The sequence below is a fragment of the Lycium barbarum genome, chromosome 2, assembly GCF_019175385.1.
Source record: "Lycium barbarum isolate Lr01 chromosome 2, ASM1917538v2, whole genome shotgun sequence".
Taxonomy (NCBI): Eukaryota; Viridiplantae; Streptophyta; class Magnoliopsida; order Solanales; family Solanaceae; genus Lycium; species Lycium barbarum.
Genome location: NC_083338.1, coordinates 29,224,598 through 29,245,406, shown reverse-complemented (window position 1 = coordinate 29,245,406; position 20,809 = coordinate 29,224,598). Strand labels below are relative to the sequence as shown.

Here is a 20,809-nt window from a genome sequence, read left to right as displayed (position 1 = left end):
TAATACTTTTAGATTATGTTCATTTTATTTTATGTAATTTCATTACTATTTTTTGTTGAATATTTTAGTAGAATGTCATCTCTAATCTCATATTTTGTGTTATTTTCTTAAAACTATGTTAATTAGATAGTCTATCTTACTAGAACTAAAGAAATGTTTGAAGTATAAGCTATATATTTTGTATGAAGACTTACCGAAATAAACCCGAAAAAATTAAGAAAACCCATAGTTAAAAAATCCAACTTTTATTGATTTAGTTTAATTTATAAATTTGAAAACTTGATGCAATTAATTTAATTTAGTATTTAAAAAATTTGAACAACCTAATGAATGCAAACCGTGGCTATGACCTACAACTTTAGGGAGGCATGTGCAACTAACTGAAAAAACAAAGTAACCCCCGCGGACCAAATTTATATATTGCGGCATAATAATTCAAAGGAAACCCGCCGTGAAATTGGTGGGAAAAAGAAGTAGGAGAAGAGGATTGACAGAGAGATATGCCGGTTGCAAGACCTGAGTTATCTGATTCTAGAGTTATTGCTCATGTCGACATGGATTGCTTCTACGTTCAAAGGTTTGGGATTTATTTCACACTTTATTCATTTGTATTCATGTTCTTTAGGGCATAAGTAGACTAGATACTATATGTAGCATCCCTTCATTTCCCTTTTGAAAAAAACACAATTGTTTCCGTTCCTTTCTACTCGAATTGCCTATGGAATTCCAATGATAAGCTACAAAACAGAAAGTTGAATTTTTCACAGTATGAAAACGCTGTCCTTTAGGGTTTCTTGTACTCCCTGTCCCAATTTATGTGTCACACTTTGCTTTTTAGTTTGTCTCAAAAACAATGTCAGCTTTCTATAATTATCAACAATTTAACTTTAAGATTAACCTTTAACCCTTAATCACTTAAATATCAGTTTATTTTAGATTATAAATTTCAAAAGTATTCCTTTCTTTTTCAAACTTCGTGCCAAGTCAAAAAGTGTCATATAAATTGGTACGGAGGCAGTAGTTCGGTTCCTCTTTTACCCGAATCACTTATAGAATTCCAATGAATAGCTACAAAAACAGAAAGTTGAATTTTCACATATGTAAATGTTGTCCTTAAAACCATAAAGTACGTGACTTGATGCGCAGTTCAGTTAGAAGCCAATCAGAGGCAGAGCCAGGATTTTTAGTTTATGGGTTCTAGACTATAATCCATTTTGCTTATTTGGTTTGGTATAGATTATTTATACATATCAAATGATTTTTTTTTAACACAAACATAGTTTGAGCGAAAGCTAGTAAGCTAAAATTGTGCCTCCATCCCTGAAGTCAATACTTCCTTGAGGATGTTCCTCTAAACTTCTGTTGTTTCTTAGCCAGATCACTTTTTTTGGTAGCTCTTCTATAGTTTGGTGAGAGGTCACTGATATTTGTTGGTTTAAGGAATTGGGTGTTCTTGCACCCACGGGTGTAGCCCTGACCTCCAATTAAAATTCATCTTAAGCAAGTTTTCTATAAATTTAAAAGTACTAAAAGTTCTCTATATTTTCTACTAGGGTTAAAAGACTCCTAAAGATATACCAAACGCACTAACATGACTAAAATATATTCCCAACTAATTGGTATTGCCGATATAGATCCTTTTTTTTTTTTTTTTCACTTTCCCCTATCTTTCGTGAAGTCTACACGATTTCTAATTCAACTTCATTAGCCATGACAACATTTCACACTCTTGCATAAGGTCACTTGAGATGTTATCATTTTTGTTTTGGTCTAACCAGTTTTGTCAAAGTTGCGCTTAAGCCTTGAAGCGAGTCTCAAAACATGTTGAGCGCTTCGCCTCGCTTTATGTACGCTTCAGTGTCATCATTAAGGCTCTAAGATATACTTTTCCTTGCCAATGAGCCTCTCTTGAAGAGGTGATACTAGATAATTGATATTTTACTTTATCATAATGTTTTTACACTTTCTTTGTCCGTATATTTGTTATTCATGCTTACTATTATTTGTCTTGGAATAAACATATATTTATGTATATTTGTATTTTTGCACCATTGCGCCTTTTTCATTAAAGCCCGCTCTTTATTTGCGCTTTGCGCTTAAAGCCCCAGCTGACCTTAGAGTTTTTTTTGCGCTTTTTGCTTTTGATAACACCAGGTCTAACCTTGTATAAACATCCACCTCTTGCATAACTCATCCTTGGATCAACATTCACTCCCATATATTATTCTTGGTTTTAGAACCATTTTATAAAACTTGCCTTTCACCTTGGTGTTTTAAGTATGTATTCTGTGTAATTTATAAAAGAAGTGCTCTTTCTGTAATGATCATGAGATAATGATGTTACCATATTTTGTTAATAATAGTTATGTTACCATCTTTTTCTTGAGTAATATCTTTTTGCTGTGCAATTTCGTTATGCGATGCTATCATCTTTGTAGTCTGGCTAACTGGTAACACTGTGTATCTGTAGTGGAGCAGCGAAAGCAACATAGTCTAAGAGGTAAACCCACTGCTGTTGTACAGTACAATTCTTGGCAAGGCGGGGGGCTTATCGCTGTCAGTTATGAGGCTCGTAAGTTTGGGGTGAAGCGGTGAGTCTGTGTAATTTTTGGTTGTATGAGTAGTCAACTGGTTATTCTTGGAGAACTTAATACTTATCAAACGGCTGAGCACTGAAATATTTACATGTTTAAGCTCAATGCGAGGTGATGAAGCAAAGCAAGTTTGTCCGGAGATTCATCTTGTTCAAGTCCCAGTTGCCCGTGGTAAAGCTGATCTTAATGATTACAGGAATGCAGGCTCAGAGGTCCCTTGATACTGAAAGCTATCATTGTGCTCTATGAATGAATAATTTGTGCTGATAATCATACCATAATATAATTTCAGGTTGTCACCATACTTGCTAGAAGAGCCGATGTGAGCGAGCTTCAATTGATGAAGTGTATTTGGATCTCACTATAGCTGCTGAAGCAATGTTGGCAGATAATCCTCCAGAGCGCCTGGAAACAATCAGGGAAGAAGCAGTGAAATCACATATTTTGGGTCTTGAGGAAGTAGGTGTCATTTAAAGCAGCATTTTTCTTTTTGTGTTTTTTCCCCTTGGCACATGAGGTCAGAAACGTTAGTGCAATCCGTCATAGCATTCAAGAGCAACATTAGTTTAGGTATTGAAGTTGGATTTTGCCTAGAAGGTTCTTTCAAGCTCCAACAGATCAGCAGAGCATTTCAATGAACTATCAAAGCCTATTTTATCATTTCAAGTTATGAAATGCTAGAACAGAAAGTAATCCCAAATATGTTTTTTTTTTTTTTTTAAATAGTAAAACCACCAAAATGGTGGGAAAATCTCTAATATGTTTTGAGATGATAGTACTGGAGGTAGGAAGATATGTACGGCAGGCCTACATCTGTACAGCATACGATAGACTTCTGCACAAATAATGTTACAAATATTTTGTATTGGCTTTTTACGAAAAATCATTTTTGTTTTTTGTGTTATATTTACATTTTTTTTTATATTTTATCCATATCCCTCATGTTTTTGCTGATATATGCTGACTTAGTTTCCTGCAGAGGTTGGTAATGATGCCAGAGAGAAGGTCAGACATTGGCTCACTAGAAGTGACGCTACTCGCCGTGATAAGTTATTAGCATGTGGAGCCTTTATTGTTGCAGAACTTCGGCTGCAAGTATTAGAAGAGACTGAGTTTACTTGTTCTGCAGGCATTGCTCATAATAAGGTGGAAATATTTAATATTTTGTAACAAAAATAAGGTGGATATAATTCTCCGGTTAAATGAGAAATGCATAAATATATATTTGATGATTTGTTTTGGAAGAATGTTTTTAGTAACTTGAGTATGAAATTGTGAGCAGATGCTGGCCAAACTTGCAAGTGTAATGAATAAACCTGCTCAGCAAACTGTGGTGCCTTTGTCATCCATCAGCAAATTACTTGGAACTTTGCCTATCTATATATAATATAAAGCTAGGCAAAAAAAGAGTGATGTGGCACCTCTCTTTGGCCAAGGATTTTATTTATCTTTTTTCTCCTTTTTTTGCCTTTTTTTATTTTTCTTAATTAGTTTCTTTTAAAAACTTCTACAGGAAGATTGCAACAGTTGGATGGAAAAAAAGTTACACGTTAGTAGTAATTAGTGATGGAAACAATGGTTGCAATTAAAATAATTAAGAGTGTGAAACGTCTAACGGTTGCAATTATAATATTGAAGAGGTTTGAGGCAATGAAAAGTTATGAGGGCAGTAAAGAGATATAATAGATGAGAATTGTAAAGATTCAACTGGATGGCCATTTTTGTTCACACAATCGTTGAGGTATGTAAGAGTGATTAGCAAATCTCTCTTTATATTTTTCTTTTAATGTACTTTAACGATAGATCATAATTCTTTTGTAGATGAAATAAAATTTCTATGATATATATTCGGAGAGCTTCGAACATTGATATGATTTGTAGATGATTCTCTGGCATCTCGCCTCCATAGAATATTAAATTTAACTATGTGAGGTTTTGTGGCATGCTATTGAAAATCTTTCTGCTATCGGGTTTGAGGAAAAATTTCCTTTATGTTCAAAATATCCAAGCGGCCATGAATGGATAGCTAAATTGCACGTATGAACACCCTTATATATACTTCGACCTGTTATAATTCAGAAGGTATGATATTTTATCGCAGATTCTTATTCTTGTGAAAGCCTTTTGTTTTAGATACTTCATTGGCCTTTTTTTTATTTTTGTCAAAAGTTCCGGATATTGAGGGCCTATGCAAGAAATAGAAAGTGGACTATATTAATTGCTACGGAAAATTCTCCCTCCTTCTTACGTTTATGTTGACAAGTTTTGTTTCATTGCGATGTTAGATTTTTAGGGTAGTGTACAACATGCATCTTACCTAGCCTTTAAACCTTCATGTCGGTATTTTTTTTTTTTTTTTAAGTTCCTAAGCAAGCTAATCTTAATATTAGCATTTCCATAGAGTTGGTGGTCGATCGCGAGAACTTTTTCACAGCAAAAAGTGTGGTGTTCATAGCACTTCTCTATTAATGTGATTCAAGGCTTCATGACAAGCTATTATCTTCTTTTCTCAAGTTCTTTTATTTTTTCAATTTGAGTGTGCAATTGCTTAATCTATTTTTTTACTTTCTGAAATTATCTAAATTTTTGTTGTATTTGAAAGCATTTGGAAGTTTTAAATTATTTGGTATGGTTTTTTCAAAAGTTTGTAAGACAATGTTAGATGTTGGCTAAGTTTAGTTGCAAAAGAAGTTGTTTAGTCGATTTATAAAATATCAACGATGTGAAAGCATTTAGATTTTTAAAGAATTTTGTAATGATTTTTAAAAATAATTATAAGGCCATGCTAGATGTTTGGCCGGCTTATTTTGATAATAATAAATTGCTCTGTGCTATGTGCTACATGGAATTATAATTTAAGTCCTTCATTAATCATTTTGGAGAAATTACAAGATTTGCTCTTGCAGTTTAAACGTGAAACAAAATTGTGATTTTTGTTTTTCGGCTTTTACTTCTGAAAAGTTTGATTTTATTTTAGGGAAAAAGAAGAAGTGCATGTGAAGAATACCGTTTTTTAAAACTAAGGTATTGTCCATTAATATTTTCCCTTTAATCCATTAGGAGCCGTTTGGTAGGTGGGATAAGGATAACAATCCCGGGATATTTCATGGGATTATTTTATTATGTGTTTGGTCATAGGTACTATTTAGTCCCAGGTGTCATAGGTACTATTTAGTCCCAGGTTATTTTATCCCAACATTTTTAAAAATGATCACATGGGATAAGTTATACATATAGAAAGTGAGATAAAATAATTTCATGAGTTATTCTTGTGTATCCCATCCCACCCACCAACCAATCGATCCTTTATATTATGCTTCAATTAATTGTATTAATTCTTATAAAGATTAAAATAAAAGTTGATGATATTTTCCTTTTCTTTAGGATTCATTGGCATATATTGTTTTTTCGTTCATTCGAAATATATGTTAGATAATTAAGAAAATCGCATTTTGCAATTCTTTTTTTTTTTTTTTTGGGTATTATTGAATGAACTTTTCAATTTTATGATAATGAGATATGACTAATGATCTTTATACAAGATGTATCTTATCTTGTGAGTATAAGCGATGATGCATGAATCTTAAGTTTATTATTGATAGTTTGGCAACTTTGATGCACGAGCTATTTATGTCAAAAAATATATATTCCTCATTTCATGTAATAGCACACCTAATTGATGGTAAATATTAATTTTTTCATACAAATTATAGCATTAATTTTTAAATTATCTTATTTTTTAACCGCGCGAAGCGCGGATAAGATTACTAGTAAAGAAAATGTAGGGGTTTGCACAGAAATCCTTTGTTGACACCTTGTTACCATCTATTGAGCAGTTAATAGTATGTTGGATGCTTAGTTATGTCTTAATTTCATTGAGGTTGTTTTCTATACTTTTTATATGTTTATTCTCAGTCTTTTCCGTTGACTGCTCTATGGTGATGTGGCACATGGTTTCTATAATGTAAATGGTGTTTTTGGCTTCTTTATTCCTTTTACAATGGCTTGGGGCACAATTTGTTCACAGGAAACAGCTTGGAGGAAAGCTTGGAACTTCTTTGCAAATTGACTTAGGTGTGAACACTGTTGGGGATCTGCTCCAGTTTTCAGAAGAAAAGCTACAAGACTATTATGGAGTGAATACTGGGTGATAATCTATTCTCAGTCTTAGATGTGTTGTTACTCTTTGTAAATCTTTGTCCGTCTCTCATTGGCAATGTTGGGGATGACTCGTCTTAGGAAAAAAGTTCACTAGTTGAATTACTACATCTGTGAATTAAAAAAAGGAAGAAACTAAGGAATTTGATGACCAATTCGTCTCAAGATAGCTGAACTCACTATACTTTAGTAATATTCTTATAATTTAAGTGGAATTATTTATTTATATGATCTTATAGGGTGTTCGGGTCCTAAAAGCTGGTCAAACTAGCTGTTAAACCAAAAAGTAATTGAAAGCTAGTTGGGTCAGTTTTTAAGCTAGCCCAAATACCCTCTTAGATTGTTCTCTCTCTCTTCTAATGGAATAACTCAATAAATTTTACCAAAAAACCTCAATAAAGTTAAACAGGAAATACAACTATACTTTTTTGGAATGGTAAAGATAAAATGAAACACGGCTGTACTGATAACCTTGCTTTTGCGTTTTCCCAATTAAATCCATCATTATTTCTGTTACTTCTTCTTCTGTTATGTTCCTGAGCTGATATATGCGCCTACTTCAGTTTTATAATTTTGATTCTTTTTCTTAAATTGTTTGATGTGTATAGAAAACGGGTAGGACACTCGTGATCAGATTGGTCAAGTATGTTTTGTCCTGAAAATAGTTCTTATTTCTTCAATAAGGTACTTCTTATATCTTGATAAAAGCTAGTGAAGTTGATTGAAAATCATACTGCAAATGTCATTTCTCGATAACCTTATTCAGTCATCGAAATTAAAATTATTGAGAGACCAGATATTTGGATGTTTAATAAGATAGAAAAATGATAGAGTAATACATTAAGTCCCATTTAAAATTCTATGGCAAGTCAAAGAAATTGATTCTACCACTAACAAGTTGAACAGGCTTGATATTAAATATTAATAACATGCACACCAATAGAAAAGAGTTGTACAAGAGATTAGTTTTTCTGTAAGCATTTGACGTTAGTTGAAATTATATATTACTCACTCCATCCCAATGAGGATGCCTCTATTATTATTTGTAGAGTCAAACTGCTTTTTTTAATATAATTTTTCTAACATCTTAAAAACATTTCTTAACGATAAAAATCATAATACATAGGTTTTTATACTTATTTGCAAAAATATTAAGAAATGAATGGTTTTTATGTAGTTCGTTTGATATATATATATATATTTTTTAAAATTATGGTCTAACTTATTACATATGGTGAATGACACTTTTCTTTGAACCTGCCATTCTTTTTGAATGGAGGAGTACCAAATAATAAGTCTCGTGTGACCTAAAATAACTATAAATCAATTTTGTATTCAATTATAAGATTCCAACAATGTGAACTAAAATATTTAGTTTACGATTGATAAACTTAGATTTCCCCTTACAATTGGTTGACTAAAATTTGAAGTGTCCAATGACAACAGGTTTTGGTCTTCTGATTTAATTCTTTTGCTGTTAGTCTTATCAGATAACCCTCTGTAACCTACTGACTTTGTTATGCTTAACTTGCACAGTTCCTGGTTATGGAATATAGCAACGGGCATTAATGGGGAAGAGGTCAAGGGACGCCTTCTTCCCAACAGTCATGGTTCAGGAAAGACGTTTCCTGGACCTCGAGCTCTTAAAACTGTTGCTTCTGTAAGTTTTATTCAAACTGAACACCTATCTTCTGCATGATCACTGATCTATCTTACTCTTATCAGTTAGAAATAACTTATCTAGGGAAAAATTAGAAGCAATGATGTTCTGATTTTTACATACTTTATTTGTTTATATTATATCAGAGTTTCATTTTGAGTTACTAAATGTTTCCCTTGTACTCTATTCCTTTTCCAGGTTGAAAAGTGGCTTAGTGAACTATGTGAAGAACTTAGTGAGCGTCTTCAGTCTGATTTAGAACAGAATAAGCGCATTGCACATGCTCTTACTCTACATGCTCACGCATACAAGGTTGGCTTTTCTTGTCATATCTCCAGCACGATGACATGACTATTTACAAGTCCCTTATGTAAGCAATTTAGAGTTTCCTGAACTTGCATACTTAAATCTGTGCTATCGTGCAGTCAAATGATGCAGATTCGTTCAAGAAATTTCCATCAAAATCATGTCCATTAAGGTACGGGACTTCCAAGATTAAGGAAGATGCCCTAAGCCTGTTTCAAGCAGGATTGCGTGAATATCTTGGCCTGTACAATGTGAAGACTTCCGGAAATCAAAACAGTGGGTGGGGAATAACTGGTCTTTCTGTTTCAGCCAGTAAAATAGTAGCTATACAATCAGTAAGTTCTAAGTTGCTTGTAACTATAATGTATTTCATTCATCCTTTACTATTCACATATATCCAATGTTTACATCTCCATAGACTATTTTCCCGTCTGAAACAGTATAAGCCTCTGAGATGTTAAACCCGACAAACAAATGGAATCTAATTGCGATGGTTTTGGTTTGTCTTAAGAAGATATATGAGAAAGGGATTGCACAGCTACTTAATACTTGATATGATAAATCCCTTTTCTTGATTGCCTCTTTCAGGTTGCAGTTTGGATATAATCAATAATGCCTTAACTTCTTATTAGAGCTTATTCTGCGATGCTTTTCTTTCTCTAATTGATTGTCCTGAACTCCGTGATTCCATTCAAATTGGATTAACTTGTTGATCACATTTTTGCTACTTGTCTTATAGGTTCTTAACTGGTCTCTGCTTCAAAAAGTGATACAAATCGATTTGGGGAAAACACTAAATCAATCACGAAAACGCGGAATTAAAGATAACAAGAAATTGAGGATGAGAATTGAAGAAAAGGGATGAGAAATAGAGGGATAGAAACTAGACCCTAATGATAATGAATCTATGGACAAACCTAAGTATATGAAACCTAGACCCTTCCAATCGGATTCAATCAATAGAACCTAAGCTATTTGAAATCAAGGCAAGGGAAATTCAATTGAAATCCACAAATGAACAACCCTTCATGAAATCAATGGAATTAAAGGTTCAAAGACCAACAATGGAATCCACCATTAAAGCTACTAAACTAAACAGTCTATCTCTAAAGGAGTTTCTCAATTCATCATTCAACATCATCTGAGTAATGAAATGTCTAAGTCTAGTATATATACTCCTAGACTAAAGAAGACTAAGTTATTACAAAAATGTCATTAATGAGGCAAGGGCCTTGTTTGGCTAGTTTTCTTAGTGTAGTCTTCAATTCAAGGATTGACCTTCAATGGCCAAACACGTCCCTCCTTGCATAGATGACCCTCTAATCAACCTTGCATGCATGGCCTTCTTGCAAGCATAACCCTTCTTGCGCCAAGTCGCCACTTGCACAAATATCCCTTTGCGCAAATAGCCACCTCGAGCTCTAAATCTCCCAACCAAGCAATCTCCCAAACCTTGTAGGATTCCACCTCTATGAAGCTCGTAGAGACTTGGCTCTCATCAATGATCATCATCAAGTGTGTAGTGTGGAAATACACACTTGAGACCCTTTGAAATGCTCCAAATGTGGTGAATAAGCTCCAATGAAGATCATAGACTCTAAGTTGAGCTCCACCACGAATCATAGGCTCTATAAATGCACTCGAGCCAATGAGAATCATATCAAAAAGCAATTATTTTTGAGTTAATAAACTTGGTCAAATGAGTTTCCAGCATAATGGCAGTGTTGTTGTTGCTGAAAAAAATCCTATTGCGGTGTATATGCCTCATAGAGTTTTTTTTTTTGCTTTTCAAATCTGGATTACGTTTATGACTGCTGATCACATTACGGTGGTTACTTTGTTGAAAGTGAATATGAAACTCTATTCTAACTCGAAGCAGCCTTTTATATTTTACATATATATTCTATTTTTGTTGTTTATTTCCCAGTTTGAATATGTTCAGATCTTTGAAGTAGCTATGGGGTGAAATTGCACTATTATTAAAACATAACCTTGAAAGAATGAATATTCATGCAATGAGTTATATCTTCTGTGCTAGAAGTTCCTTTAAGGTGTACTGTATTACATGTACTGGCTGAGTTACCTATAAATGTTGTTGTGCGGAAGCAAAGATAAACAAAAAGATAATCTTGGATTAAAGCCTATGAGGATCAAATAAACAAGAGGAAGTGCCATGAAATCTGTTTATGGTGAATTAGAATCCAAAAGAAACGTCCAAATGACCTAAGGAGTTTACTTAGTTCAAGCTTATTTGAAGAGGAAAGGATGAAAAACTTAGTTTCTTTGTTGCTAAATAAGGTAGTTTAAGTGAGTCAAGTGCAGCTGAGTGGTGCTACCAATGAAGAAGACAACAACAACATACCCAGTGAAATCCCACAAAGTGGGGTCTGGGGAGGGTAAAATGTACGCAGACCTTACCTCTACCAAGGTAGAGAGGCTGTTTCCGGTAGACCCTCGGCATAGGAACAAGCAATTCAAAGCCAGATGAAAAAGGAATAACGAACAATCATGAAAACAGAGTAATACAATAGTCAAAGTAGAAGAAATAACAAATAGTAACAGAAATCGATGAGCAAAAAACTACAAGAGTAATACTACGGCTACTAGCATAGAAGGATAAGTGTGACATACTCAACTACCTACAAATCTTCTACTCTAATCTGTGCCCTCCAAAACCCGCTATCTAATGTCATGTCCTCGGTAAGCTGGGACTGCGCCAAGTCCTGTCTAATCACCTCTCCCCAGTACTGTTTCGGTCTACCTCTACCTTTCCTGAAACCTTTCATAGCCAACCTCTCACACCTCCTTACTGGGGCATACAGGCATCTCTTCTTCACATGTTCGAACCACCTCAGTCCCACTTCCCGCACCTTGTCCTCCACCGATGCCACTCCTACCTTGTTCCGAATATCATCATTTCTAATCCTATCCCTCCTAGTATGGCCACCCATCCATCGCAACATCCTCATTTCCGCTACTTTCATCTTCTGAACGTGATAATTCTTGACTGGCCAACACTCCGCCCCATAACATAGTTGGTCTAATCACCACTTTGTAGAACTTGCCTTTAAGTTTCGGTGGCACCTTCTTGTCACATAAGACTCCTGATGCTAGTCTCCACTTCATCCACCCTGCACTAATGTGATGTGTGACATTATCATCAATCTCCCCATTTCCTTGAATAATAGACCTAAGATAATTGACTTCCTTTCTTTTGGATGGTCTGGGTGCCGAGCTTCAACTCGACTCCAACCTCAAACGTCTCGCCACTAAACTTGCACTCCAAGTACTCGGTCTTGGTGTGAGTCAACTTGAACCCTTTAGACTCCAGGATTTGTCTCCAAACTCCAGCTTAGCATTAACTCCGTTGCGAGTCTCGTCAATCAGAACTATGTCGTCCACAAATAACCTACACCATGGCACTTGACCTTGGATTTTCCGCGTCAATCCATCCATCACCAAAGCAAATAAAAACGGGCTAAGAGCTGATCCCTTGTGCAACCCCATCAAAACTGGAAAATGCTCTGAGTCCCCTCCCACTGTCCGAACCCTTGTCTGGGCACCCTCATACATGTCCTTGATTGCCCAAATTTACGCCACAGGAACGTCTCTACGCTCCAAACATGTCCAAAGAACCTCCTTTGGCACTTTGTCGTATGACTTTTCTAGGTCGATGAACACCATTTGCAAGTCTCGCTTCCTCTCCCTATACTGCTCCACTAGTCTCTTTACAAGATGGATTGCTTCTGTAGTTGAGCGCCCCGGCATGGATTTGAACTGATTCTCGAAAATAGACACGCCTCTCCTCATCCTCATCTCCACAGCTCTCTCCCAAACTTTCATAGTGTGGCTTAGCAATTTGATACCCCTATAGTTATTGCAACTCTGAATATCACCCTTATTCTTGTACAACGGAATCATCGTACTCTCCCTCCATTCTTCGGGCATCCTCGCCGTCTTAAAAATGACATTAAACAGCCCAGTCAGCCACTCCAAACTTGCCCTGCCTGCGCTCTTCCAAAATTCCCCCGGAATCTCATCTGGCCATGTCACTCTTCCGCTGCGCATCCTATGAGCCGCACCCTTAACCTCCTCAACCTTTATACACCTATAATACCCAAAATCGCGGTGCCTCTCGGAGTGCTCCAACTCTCCCAACACTATATCTCTGTCTCCTTCTTCGTTCAAGAGTTTATGGAAGTATGACTGCCATCTTCGTCTAATGAGAGCTTCATCCACCAGTACTTTGCCGTCCTCGTCCTTGATGCACTTCACTTGATCTAGGTCACGTGCCCTCCCTCTCCCTCGCCTTGGCTAGTCTGTACAACTTCTTATCCCCGCCGGTTGTTCCAATTTTTCTCTTTCGCCGGTTGTTTCTGCCTCTAGTTATTTGACAGTTCAGTTAAGAAAGCTTGGACCCATGAAAGTGAATCAGATAAACAATTTCTTGAAATGTCTTACGACATCCCAAATTTTGCTTAAGTTTTCCTGTTGTTTAGCTTTAACTGAGATTTCTTTTTCATTACATTTCTTGGTTGGTGTAGTACTTCTTGCAAATGCTTAGTGTAATGGTATTAAATTCTGCTAGTTAAATCTTTTGGCAGGGTACACGATCTATTATGAATTATTTTCATAACCAAGAGGATACCTGCCCTCAAGTTAAACTATCCGGCGAAAAGCTTATCCAAGATGCTCCGCTTTTGTCACCTTCAGGTTGTATGCCGTGATGCTAGTTATTACCTTTATTTGTCTGTTGGCCTTCTTTTTTTAATTGATTACCTTTTGGAATTGAAATTTACAAGAGAACTGTCTAGGAAGTGGAGGTCACGCGACATTGCGGTCAACGGAGCCATGGATAGCACATTGTGAGGAAGATACAGAGACTAAACATTCCTTGCCACTGGACAGGCAGGAAGAGGACAAGGAGATGGGTAAAGAAAAGGTCTGATGTCATTCTTATTTATTTGAATCTGTGTTGGTTTAATACAAGAACATCATCCATACAACATAATGTTTCCAAATCCTGATTCAGACATAATCCATTTTATGCTATAATAAATTATTTAATAGACCTGGTCTTTCAACATTCAGTGATACGGTGATATGCATGCTTTCTGTATTTTCCATTTTGATGGTCTTCTATGGTGCAACACAGTTACAATCTAGGGTCATCTTGACCAGGGTTTTTTTTTTTTTTTTTTGCCATCTGAACAGCTGCCAGATAAAGAGACTTCGATATGCTCTTCACCAGGTACTTCTTCCTATTCGTTCTAATAGCTAAAATTTCGGTAAATATTTCCTTATCTTTTGCTTCTTCCCCGTTTTGGTTTTACTATTACTTTTCAATGCTACTTTAGATGCTGAAGTGTATCGGGGATGGGAGAAAGATCAGACTGAATCAAGCGGAGACTACCTTACTGAAAAGATTAGAGATACTTTAGAGTCGGAGGAAGGGAAGAAGTCAAACAAAGAAAAGGTTCCAAAATCCATTCTGTTATTTCATTGGTATAAGTACTTATCTCATGGATCCTAGCTGTGTATTGACTGTATTTCCAGTTTCTCCTTACCCATTTAGCTTTCTTTAAATGCGTAGGCTTTTTTTATTCCCCATTGTCCTTTTCAATATTGTTGCTCTTTTACTTTTTGTATGAACTGTGCATTTTTCTATTCCATGACTTTAAGATGACAGATTGTTTGAGTAGTCAGATTTAGGTTTCCTCTCTGCACTTTCCTTGTTCAAGTATTTTTTACTTTACTGTAGTATATATGTCGTAGTAAAGCTTATTACTTGGGTACTAAGATTTAGGTTTTTTAATTATTTATACCTTCAACAATATGTATGAAGGAGAAGACTCAATATGCAACTGCCTAAGAACATCTAATAGATTTATCTTCATGAGGTTGATAGATCTCTTTTGGTTGATAGAGATCATATTTCTATAATCTAAACATTAGGTCAAGTTAGAAATTTCTATAATCTAAACATTAGGTCAAGTTAGAGAACATAAGCATCAGAATGTTTATCAAAGAGATCTTACTTTATCAAAAAAGGTTATCAAACAGATCTTTCCTCTCCTTCTATACCTTGCTATGCAAATGCTTCACATATGAAAAGAGGTCATATAAGGTATGTACACCTTTGCTGCACTGGAAAGAAGTCATCAATGATCTCAGCCACTGAATCAGTGGTATCAGTTTCACCTATATCCCTTTCAGATTGTGAGGCACCATGTTTGGAGTTGATGCCTCAAAATTGTCTTGGAGTGCATGTCCAGCATACAAATATTGATAAGTAATCTTTGTTTTGATTGCTTCAGAAAACTGTTTTTAAGCTTCTTTTGCTAATGCTATATCAGGGAATGTTGACAATCTCATGATATTTTCAAAGTCAACATTCTGGGACTCTCTTAACAGGAGATCATGCTAGCACTAGTAAGCTAAGCGAATCATCCTGCTTGTCAGGTAACAGATTCACCAGCTAGTGTGATCTTTTTCCGTTCTCTTTCCATTTTACTCTCCCCTGTCGTTTTACATGATCGTGTTCTCGTGTTTGGCTTAACATGGTGTTTAAGATGTTATTTGACTTAGTGGTAGTGGTAGAATATATTCAAGTAATAGTCGAATAATTAGCATATCACACCAAATATTAAATCTGAATAATTAAATGAATTTGAAGCTTTAAGAGTTGTACTCCCTCAGTTCAAATTATGACATTTTTGGACGTCGTTCCATTTTATACGTCTTTCACATTTTTGAATTCAAATAATTAAATTATTTAACTTTTGAACTTTGGTGTGATGTTTCTGTATCAAACTAACTTTTCAACCATTACTTCATTATTTTCCTTTCACCATCACTAAGTTAATGTAAAACTCAACCTAATATCTTAAAATTCTTTCAATCAAATACCATCATATAAGATGAAATGGAGAAAATATAAGATAAATACTATTTGTGAAATGTAGTCAAAACATTGTGGGACGTCCTAAAATGGAAAAGGATGTCATATATATCTAGAGCAGGGAGTATTAGGCCTCTCACTTGTATTTATATTTGTGCAGACCGTCAAAGTGAACTACTTCAACAAAATTCACTTGCAAGAGGTGAGTCTAGCGTCGATGCTCGTCTTTGTAGCCAGATTAAACTGAAAAGGCCTTCCTGGAGTTACGACATTGATGAGATTGACCAGGATGTGTTGAACGAGTTACCACAACAAATTCAAGAAGAGGTACAGGCATGGCTCAGGCCTCAGAAGCGATCTAATACAGTGAAAAGGGATTTGGGTATTACTCGTTATTTCTTACCCGCAAAGGATAAATAGATGCCAACAAACCTTTCCTGTGATAGATGGATGATGTCGGAGGCCAATCTGGAGCTCAATGCCCAGATTTAACTGAATCCTACTGAATCATGAGGCCATCTTAACAAGTTGGTTAGTTAACGATTGCTGTGAGTAAACTTATAGGTATCCTATTGTTGTTTTAATATCCTTTAGTTGTTGGGATTGCCAAGCACAGAGGTCACTGCTTCAAGCGATCAGCATGAAGAAGCAGCTGATCTGGTATCACTGTGTCTAATGTTATTCATAGCATGATATTTGTGTGTGTATTAGGTTAGTATTGGCCGTGTTTTAAGGATGTGCATGTATATTCTTGAAAAGAATAAATGTAAATATATTATTATGTCAATTACCACGCTTAGGCAAACTTGCTTTCTATTATCTTCTATTCTGGGAAATGCGGGATGCTCGCTTTAAACATCAGCATCTAAGTTTTAGCTCGTCTGGCTAATAATTAGTTGTTAAAAGAAAACAAAGGACCAATGCAGGAGAAATAACAAAAAGTAGCCATGTGATGTTAAAAAAATTTACTTTAAAAGAAAAATCTGCTTATTCGTATCCTCGATTGCATTTGTTAAAAGCTGTTCCTTTTATTGGCTGACTACTTTGAAAAATAAGAAGGATCGAGTTCTTTTCAAAGTAGTAAGATGTTCAATGCTGAAAAACTAGTGAGATGTTTACTCGACGGGATAGGCTCAGGACGGTTATTATTTGACATCTGAGTCGTTGGAGGAATAAGATTATGCAACGAGCTGGATTGTACAACTTGATGCCAAAGTAAATTTTAGAAAATGGGTGAGAGTCAGCTTATTTACAGAAATAGCCTCAAACTCTAGTAATGCTCATTTAATACTGATGTCAAAGTAACTCTTAGGGGTCGTTTGGTTTAAGGACTCATTAGTCCCGGCATTATAATCCCGGGACTAATTTATCCCATCTATTGGAATTATTTTATACCATCTAAAAGATGGTATAAAATAATCTCAGTATTAGTGGGTTAAGAAGGTATAAGCTGGGTTATCCCAGCACTAATTTTTATACCATGTTTGGTACAAGGTATAAATTTATCCCAGCACTAATTTATACCTTATACCAAACATGGTATAAAAATTAGTGCTGAGATAACCCAGCTTATACCTTAAACCAAACGACCCCTTAGAGGATTGGCAAGATAAAAATTTAGACGAATTTGCCAACTCCTTTACACGAGTACCCCCACCAGTACTAGTAATCCTCATACCCTGTTTATAATATTAAAATTGAAATCCTAAATTACGTTGGGCACGCATTTGGACCTTATTACGTTAAAGGCTTATGAGCAGAAACTCAAAGAAATAGATTGTGAGTATACACGTCTCTCGAGAGTTGGAAATGGGAAAAATAAATGAAAAAAAGAAAGAAGCACGCTCGAGCAAAGGACAAAAGAGCACATGAGAAAGGTGATTTCTTGCGTATTAGAGATTCAGTCTCCTTTGCCACACATGAGCAGAGGTATTTAGAAGAATATCAAACTCCTCCTAGATCTCCACAAGAAAATAATTGATTTCTGGTTTTCATAATCTAATGCTTCTTAGCACATTAAGGGGTTATTTGGTCTGTGGGATGAGGATAATAATCTCGAGATAAGTTGCTGGATTATTTTATCCCGTATTTGGTTGTAGATATCCCAATACTTATGATATCCTTGTTTATCCCATCCCGCTTACCAAACGATCCCCAAGTATTGACATACACGTACGCTTAAATCAATAAAAAATGTCCGTTATTATATGATGTTATTTTACAAGTATGTATTTCCATGATGTCGTTTATTTCGACATAATCGGGGAACAAATTAGTTGATCAAAACCAATTCAGAATAATGTTGAGTACATGAAAGACTCTGAGAGACTTGTCGATGTAAACCTAGTTACTAAAATGTTCCACAATCGTATCGCATTTGAAACCACAATGCATTTAATCTTTTTATGTAATTATAATCTTCTCCACGGGCGTTATACAATAGAATATTAATGGTAAAATATCAATTTCTTTTCACTTTCTTGAAACTTTGGCAAGTTATGAAAATATTACATAGATAAAAATCTAGACCTTCCAGTTTCAATTTTATTCCAAGAGTTCGATCCTATAGTAGTAATTTATTAATATTAAGTTCTGCGGCCGAAACAGGTAATCTATTAAGTTACCACCTTAAAAATATTAATCTATTAAGTTGCAACCTCAAAAATATTAGGAAATGTTAATCGCCTTTAAATTAAGGTTAAATGATGATAATTTCAAATTGACTAATTCTTCTTTTGGTATAATTAGTTTTTGATACAACTATTTATATCCGACCTAGATATGGCTATTAATTTAGATTTGCGCAGAAGTGTTCCTATCAAAGGTATCCTAGTTTCAGATAACTTTCTACAAACATGTACTCTTTTAGCATCACACGATAAAAGACTGTTAAGCAATATATAGCATAAGTGCATAAAAATAGTTAGTTTTTGAAGTCTTGAGAAAAATCGAATGATTGCCTAAAAAGTTATACCAAATTAACTCGAATTAATTCCGTTTCTCCTAAAGTGGAAATTTATTGGATTTTAAAATTTATTCAGAACATTAAAACATTGCCAAATTATTTTATCCTTGATTTCTATATAAGAGCGAGCATACACGATAGAGTGAGGAAACAGAAAGCAAAATAAACAAACATCAAATAAAGGACATGTAGTTAATCTTTTGATATACTATAAACTTAAAAAAGTTCTTCCCAAAGTAACTTCCTTAGCAACAATAATCTTCTAATTTTTTTAATATATATACATAATTGGAAGTAATAAATTGTAAATCCGCCACGTTGTACCTGTGTTGATCCTTCAAAAACTCACTAATCTTGGAATATCAGCTACGCACCCGTCGATATTTTTGAAGATGCCGCGCAACATAGCTCTCATCCCGCTATTGGCTCTTCCACATAACTATCAGCATCATGAAATTTAAGCCACTTCTTGGATTTACATAACTTCATAAAAAAGTACCATCCAATCCCTCCAACAGTCATCAATCCACTGATAAGAAACACAATCTTGGTTGCAATAGCCATTATAAACACCAAGAAAACACAAGGAATCAAGCACACAATCACCAATCCGGGCAGCTTCATTGGCACTCTATATGGCCTATTAATCTTGGGAAACTTCCTTCTCAACCAAACAAATGATGCAAATTCCAACAACATACCTAAACTATACAAGAAATTAGCTGATGATATTATATCAGTAAAGTTTATATAAGACATACCTAGTGAAATTGCTGTTGACAATAATATCCCAACCCATGGTGTATTAAACCATTTTGACCTTAAACTAAAGAATTTAGGCAAAAATGCTAATTCAGCCATACCCAAAAGCTGAAAAGCAGAACTACTTAACTGAGCCTCAAATAATCCAATAGCGGACAAAACAACACCAATTTCAACCCAAAATTTCAACCATTTACCACAAATCATCTCAGCAGCAATAGCCATAAACCCTGTTTCCCAGTCTTTTTGATCAACTGATACAGCTCCAGTCACTGCCAAAAGCGGAATAATGTATCCCAAACAAGTGAAAATAACTGATGAAAAAAGTGCTAAAGGAAAAGTTTTTTGTGGGTTCTCAACTTCACCCGCCAAAGTACTCACATTATCCCAAAAGTTCAAATTCCAAAACAGGGAATTAAAGAACAAGTTCCAATCTTTTTTCACACCCCTTTGTCCTAAACTTATCCATCTATGAACATGAATCTTGGGAATCGCGATCAACGACATTATAATAAAAGGTGCAAGTGAAACAACACCAAGAACCACTATTGCATACCCCACAATTGTCAAACCAGTATAGTTCAAAAAAGACAACAACAATGTTGACACCAAGATTGCCATATATCTTAGAACACCAGATGAGAAAATAGGAAAAAGCATTTTCATATAACTAATACTAAGTACTGGAAAAGAAGCAATGTTGATCACACCACTTAAGAATTTCCATGTACCCATAATTGAACCCCAAAAAGGTCCAAAAGCTCTATCAGCCCATACAACAAAACCACCATTACCAGGAAAAGTTGTGGATAATTCAGCAGTGATCAATGCTTCAGGTACACTCCAAATAAATGGGAAAATCAAGAAACCAAGAATCGCGAAAAGTGGACCTGCTGATTGAACTGCTGGTTCTTCACCATAAGGACCACCAGCAACTTCAAAGTATATGAGGAATATTAGAGGTATAAGGCTTAGTTTTTTGCTCTTTTTGGTAGTTTTTGTTGTGGTTATGGGCAGTTGTGTGGAGTTTGCTGCCATCGTGGAGACTGGTGGTTGTTTCTCTTCTGTCATTGTAACAAAATGATTGTTTATGAACGGGATTGTGGCAATAAATACAAAGAGGGTTTTTTTGGCAATAGTTATCTTTTTTCGTCCAAGGATTCGGGCAAGGCAATAAATACAAGGATTTTATACTAATTATCTTCACTTGTTAATAATTACATAAATAGTTATACTCCTTCTATCCGTATTACATGATGGTTTTAGCTTTTAAATTTAATAAATTTTTCTACATAATCAAGATGCTGTTAGTAATATTTTTCTTTCAATTCTTTTCTTATTTGGATAAGTGGATTTTTGCTATGCAAAAATAAATAAAATTAAATAAATAATATTATTTAATTAAGAATAATTAAATAAAAATATCTCTTACTTTCTAGAAATTATTAAATTTTGTAAGAAGT

General features: G+C 35.0%; 1 protein-coding gene and 1 pseudogene across 1 annotated transcript; one reads left to right on the top strand and one right to left on the bottom strand.

Annotated features, from left to right (window-relative positions):
• Positions 1–367: 367 nt before the first annotated feature.
• Positions 368–16,406, top strand: LOC132626393 (DNA polymerase eta-like; annotated as a pseudogene).
• Positions 16,407–18,781: 2,375 nt separating this feature from the next.
• Positions 18,782–20,540, bottom strand: LOC132629442 (probable polyamine transporter At3g13620). Its single transcript, XM_060345077.1, has one exon. It carries the CDS (start codon positions 20,415–20,417, stop codon positions 18,996–18,998), a length of 1,422 nt encoding a protein of 473 aa, XP_060201060.1. The 5' UTR covers positions 20,418–20,540; the 3' UTR covers positions 18,782–18,995.
• Positions 20,541–20,809: the final 269 nt, after the last annotated feature.

What these genes read in the sequence shown, in the direction of transcription:
- LOC132629442 (XM_060345077.1), bottom strand. Translation starts at nt 20,417, where the DNA reads ATGACAGAAGAGAAACAACCACCAGTCTCCACGATGGCAGCAAACTCC.